The following is a 5,718-nucleotide window of genomic DNA, read 5'->3' as shown; positions in this document are numbered from 1 at the left end:
TTTCTTTATTTTTGATTCTGTGGCGGGAACAAAAACAATTGTGAGATGCACAATCAGAATTCTGAGGAAAAAAGTCAGAATTGTAAGATATAAACTTAGAATTGAAAGCTGTAAACTGAAAAACTGTGCATTTATATTTCGCAATTATATTAACACCAATGCAAAAATTAAATAAATTAAAAAAAATTTAAATCATTTATTTTTTATTCATTTCTCACGTCTTTAGTTTTTTTCTGTTTGACTGGGCATGATTTATCCATAGATCTAGTCAGTCTGAGATGTATGGCTGGTTTCCAGAAGCGTTGCACAGTCCAAGGTCCATTTCAAACAGCTTAAAGGTTCCAGTACTTTATTTACTGTATATTATGATGATTCATGATGCCCAGTCCTGCTATGCCATAACAGTCTCATGTAAAAGAGCATATGAAGTGACTAACTTGCAAAGTTACTTGAGACCTGTGATTAACTTAAAATTTCTGATTATGGGCTTCACCTTTCTTCACCTTTGCAGAAAAAAGCAGTTGTCATTAAATGAGTGGTGACATTAATGACATTAAGTAGTCATTTAATAATTCAAAATTTTGTTAGATTAAGTATTATCTTTCCTCTGTGGCTGACACGGTCATCGTCAGCATAAGACGTACATACATACATCACACAGCTGTCACACGCGCTCCATTTCTTTATCTCTCATCCGAATGCTTTTTCGTTCCAGTTGAAGTGTCCTTATGTGATGTTTTTGTTACATAAGTGAACTTCCATCCTGAAACTCATAGTGAAGCATGGATAAAGAAAAATACAAGTGCAGTAGTTATGAAATTTCGTTACATATGAGGTAGAGATACAACATGCTTTGATCTCGCCGCCATGCGGTCACGCGCTGTCAATCCGTTTGAATGGCTTTAATCGGGACAGACAGCAGTTTCACTATATTTGCAGCAATTTCTAGTATGCACATTGATTGTGCATTGATAACTATGCTGACTACGCTTTACAATAGCATTTTATTCGGGGGAGTGATAAAGAGACAGCATGTTCTCATACTCCTTGGCAGTCAAATGTGTAACTTTTAATCGATTAAATAATTGTACTATATTTTAGTTCAGTTCTATTTAGTTAATATTTTGAGGAGATTTTTGGTACCAAATAATATGTGCAATAATCATGATCCACGAATAATCATTTAAATGTAACATTTTCTAATGTTTATTATTTATATTGCAATTAGTGTAGCTTTTAGGGTTAAAATAGAGAAAACACTTTTTTAATTCTAGTGCAAAGAGGCAAATTGGGCATTTGGTGGCCGGAAAAATAATATTCATATGTAATGCCATGGTTTAACCACTAGATGCCCCTATGGCAGTTGAATAAATATACACTCTAAAAAAAATGCTGGGTTAAATACAACCCAGTGCTGGGTAAAATAGGGACAAACCCAGCAATTGGGTTGTTTTGACCCAGCGGTTGGGTTACTACCCAGAAGGTTGGGTTAAACATTTAACCCAACCGCTGGGTCAAAACAGCCCAATTGCTGGGTTTGTCCCTATTTTACCCAGCACTGGGTTGTATTTAACCCAGCATTTTTTAGAGTGTAGCCTACTACATGTAGTTACTAGGTCTACTCTAGTTGCTAAAAAGAGTATTGCCGGTCATAATTGCTTACTTATTTTTTTAGGTTTTGAATTTTTAATGTATATTTAGACATGATCAAACACTAGATTTTAAGTTTTGATTTTTTTAAATGTTAAATTTAAAAAGGTTACTTACATCCCAGCATTATTTTTTATGATATTCACATAAGCAACAATGTGTCCCCTCGGTTTTAATGAGCATGACGCCTCTGATCTCAGGAACAGAAAACTGTCTAAATTTCTGTTGAAAAATGTTCTGTTGTGATTTATTTGTTTTGGTTTGAGTTCACAGAGTCACAAATATTGTATATGCAAAAACTACAAGAGTTTTTATTTTTATTAATTTTTTATTAACCCCATATTTTCCACTCAAATTATTTTAATACTTTCCTCAGACCTAATATTTCTGAAGTTCTATCCCTGTATATATAATGATTTTATAATAATAATAATGCATAATCATATTGTTAACAACTAACTAAAAATTGTAAAAACAAATTAAATTTTTTACTAACATGTTGTTCCAAACCCATATTTCTTTCTTTCTTTTTTCAAATTCTCTTCATACAGTGCAAGTAAACAGTAACTGAATCTCTAACTAATATTTCCCTTCACGGACTAATTAAAGTCATATGGATTTGGAACAACATGAGGGTGAATTTTAATTTTTGAGTGAAATAGCCCTTTAATCCACTTAAAATGTATAAAATATAAACTTATTATTAAAAAATATATATATAGTTAATTTGTGTGCTTGTGCTTTCTTAAAGCAAATGACACTTATTTTTTATTATGTAATGAAATGGCATTCATACATTTGTAGGTGTGGATTTTGGGGCCTCCATAGAAATAATCATCTCATAGTATAATGCACCTGGATACTTGGAGTCATTCCCCACCTGTCCGGCACTCATGAAATAAATATTTGAATATTAAATACATCACCTTACAGGACTTAATTGTCCTCTGTCCTAGACATGTGTGAACTCAAACTCTCCTGTGAGTGTCCTACCCTAACCCATAATTCATTCCAAACCTTTGAAAAAACAGGTTAAACCTGATCTAAAAAAGCAAGAATGTCAGTTAAAAGCCAAAACAGACACATCACCTCACATGCTTTACAGGACAGAAAGACATGCCAAAATAAACAGACGGAAACATACTTAATACAAATCCAAGCGCATGAAATGATATGATTACATGTACGCTTCCTTACCGGATTTAGTTGATTGTAATAACTTAACCTTGCTATATTATAAGCCTAGTGGACATTAAAATTGGTGGAAAGATCTATAGATTTTTAGGTTCTTTTTGACCTGCAAGCAACCTCCTAGCAGCCACACAGAACACCATAGCAACTGAATATCATCATGATAAAGACCACTCTGAAAGCCTTAGAAACTGTAAAGAATCCAACTATAACACCTTTACGGAGACAAGTTTTTGTTGTTGTTGTTTTTATTTTATTTTATTAAATGTTAAGACCTAGCTTTATGGTACATTCACACTGGCAGAATGTTGTAAAAGCAGTAATTAGTTCCAGATCTTCCCTTCCTTTTATTCAGATGTAAAGGGTTATTTGCTGGTTTATAATGAAGCCCTAGGGACATTTATGTATCCAGTGCCACACCAAGAAATTATGCTCCACAGATTGTTTATTTTTCATACAATAATTTATACCTGAGGTAAGAATAGTTTACAAAAAGAAATTAGCAAAAGGTGGTTTTAAAAAATACATTTTATAGGAGAACATGAAAAGATGAGAAAGTCGATCTATTATCACATGAATTATTATTGATGCACTAAATGATACAGTAAATACCATTTGTTTGTGTAAACATCAGTTCAACAATTATACGTGATGTCAGATGAGTAAAGTGGGTTGAGGGCCGACGTTTCAGAAGGATTTCCATCTGATGGCTGAGAAAACGGTGTGGATGACATACAGCAAAGTGGTGAAAAAGGAAAACACCTGAAATTAAAAAGACATAAAAAGTCACCATACTTCAACAAGTAAAATGGGCAGCTGCTAGTTTAAAATGGCTTTTATTGGTGTAATCTAATGTAGTCAAGTTGATTTAATTATATGAAATCAGTTAATAAAACAATTGTTTTATTTGTTACCACATGAATCACATTTAGGTTACCTAAAAATACATGTTTTTTATGATTTTTTACTATACGGACTCACCACAGCAGCTATGTCCAGCTTGTAATTCTTCAAAAAGTCTTCGGTAGATACTTTACTGAAAAGAATGGTTATAAAAGCTAGAAGCACAGAAGCACTGAGATAGAGGAGCGCTGCAAATCCATGGTATGCTACATCCTGCAGAGAGAAAAGAAAATATACAAGAAAATGTGTTTTGTGTCTTCATTAGGAGAGAGGAATTAACAGATAGAAAGAGAAGTAGTTGAAGTAAAAAGAGAAGGTGGAAAGGGAATAGACAAAGAGAGAGATTATGAACTCACCGCGCTTGCCCAAGAGCTTCTGTTTTGATGAGACCCACAGGCAAAGACCAGCAACCAGAAGAATGTCATGATGAAACAGAAAATTGCCACAGAGATCACGTATGCCTGGGGGTTGTGAGGATTGATGAACGTAGATGCAACCAGGCTCAACACCAGCCCACCAAAGACCTGAGAGATGAACATAATGAAAGAACATTTCACTTACAGAATCCCTCTTTATTCCTGAAGTTACAGAGCTTCCAGATAGTTGTACTTTTGAACAGGAAAATGTACTACATTCAAACGGATAAACATTTATTATAGAACTCTCCTACCCTTGTAAACATCTTTACAAATTAATTGTTTTAAAACTTTTCCTAAAATATTGAATCGATATCAAACTCAAAACATTGATTTTAAGAGAAAATAATGACAAAAAATGACACTTTCTGACATTTACCAGTGATGTTTTCCAGTCGAAAACTTTGGAAGATTACAGATTTGTGTATTTGTTTTTATATTTATGTACAGTATGTATTTACTTAATTATAAATCAAATCACTTTAAATAATTTGGATTTAACAGTATAATCTTTGGACCATACTTTAATACTAATATTTTATATTAACATTTTTTTGTAAATATTTGATTTTTAACTGATTATTAAAATAAATTCAAATAAATAAAGCAGCCAGTAATTGTTGCCAGTTAAACAAATAGGTACCACTTAGAGTAATTAACAAATATTATAAAATGTTTAACACATCAGTATTTTTTTTTTATGTATATTTTACTTAAGCAATAATGAATCAAATCATTTTAAATAGGTTGTATTTAACAACATAAATTTGGATTGACACACTTTAATAATTTATGAGTATTCATTGCATATTTTAAGTTTTTTAATATTTGCCAATTAAATAAATAGGTACCACTTGCTTAATTAACAAATATTGTATGTTTAACACATAAGTTTTTGAATTTACCTTAAATAAATTACATAACCGCTTTTTGTTTCATAATGTTTCATAGTGACAATGAAAACAACATCAGTAAATGAATCAGTTAATTCAAATCAACTCACAAGCTCTGGAAGGTAGAGAATGTCAGGTATGGTGCAGAATATGGCCCCTCCGCGGGGCAGGTAGCCCATTTGTCCCGTATTGGTTGCCATGTGTGCACACCTGATTGACCTCTCTTCACAGGTAGAATGAATGTGCAGAAGTGCTGAAGATGTGTTTTATTAAAGAGGCTGACAGAGTGCTGGACAGACCTGTTCATCTGGATGCATTCCATGAAGACCCACCCTGCGCAATCGCTCCATCTGAGGATTGCTGTTTTATTTACTTGCTGGGCTTTGCATGACAAAGTCAACACTTGTTTACAAACTGCTACAGCAACCGAAGCTCATTCATTTTTGACAGTGTTGTTGGTTGTTGGCAACAACAACTTTCTTTATTGTTTTATGATAAAACAACATATTGTATTCAACAACATATTATATTGTTACTCTAAATCTGTTTCTCTTTTCGAGGTGGTGACATATTTGATAAATACATGTAAACACAAAATATGGGGAAAAGAAACTGAGCAGAAAACAGTATATATATATATATATATATATATATATATATATATA

The 5,718-nt window shown here is 32.7% G+C and overlaps 1 protein-coding gene across 1 annotated transcript in view; it reads right to left on the bottom strand.

Annotated features, from left to right (window-relative positions):
* Positions 1 to 3,268: 3,268 nt before the first annotated feature.
* The window catches only part of LOC107695049 (myelin and lymphocyte protein-like), a 4,509-nt gene continuing 2,059 nt past the window's right edge, over positions 3,269 to 5,718 (bottom strand). Inside the window, exons 2-5 of the mRNA XM_016494832.1 lie at positions 5,164 to 5,403; positions 4,101 to 4,268; positions 3,823 to 3,957; positions 3,269 to 3,603 (exon numbers count right to left, since the gene is read on the bottom strand). Of these exons, the coding sequence (XP_016350318.1) occupies positions 3,529 to 3,603; positions 3,823 to 3,957; positions 4,101 to 4,268; positions 5,164 to 5,253 (468 nt within the window). The 5' untranslated portion in view covers positions 5,254 to 5,403 and the 3' untranslated portion in view covers positions 3,269 to 3,528. The remainder of the gene's footprint in view (positions 3,604 to 3,822; positions 3,958 to 4,100; positions 4,269 to 5,163; positions 5,404 to 5,718) is intronic.

Source organism: Sinocyclocheilus anshuiensis, unplaced genomic scaffold, assembly GCF_001515605.1.
Source record: "Sinocyclocheilus anshuiensis isolate Anshui unplaced genomic scaffold, SAMN03320099.WGS_v1.1 scaffold26, whole genome shotgun sequence".
Taxonomy (NCBI): domain Eukaryota; kingdom Metazoa; phylum Chordata; class Actinopteri; order Cypriniformes; family Cyprinidae; genus Sinocyclocheilus; species Sinocyclocheilus anshuiensis.
Note: the sequence above shows the minus strand (reverse complement) of the source record. Positions and strands in the feature narration are given on the sequence as shown.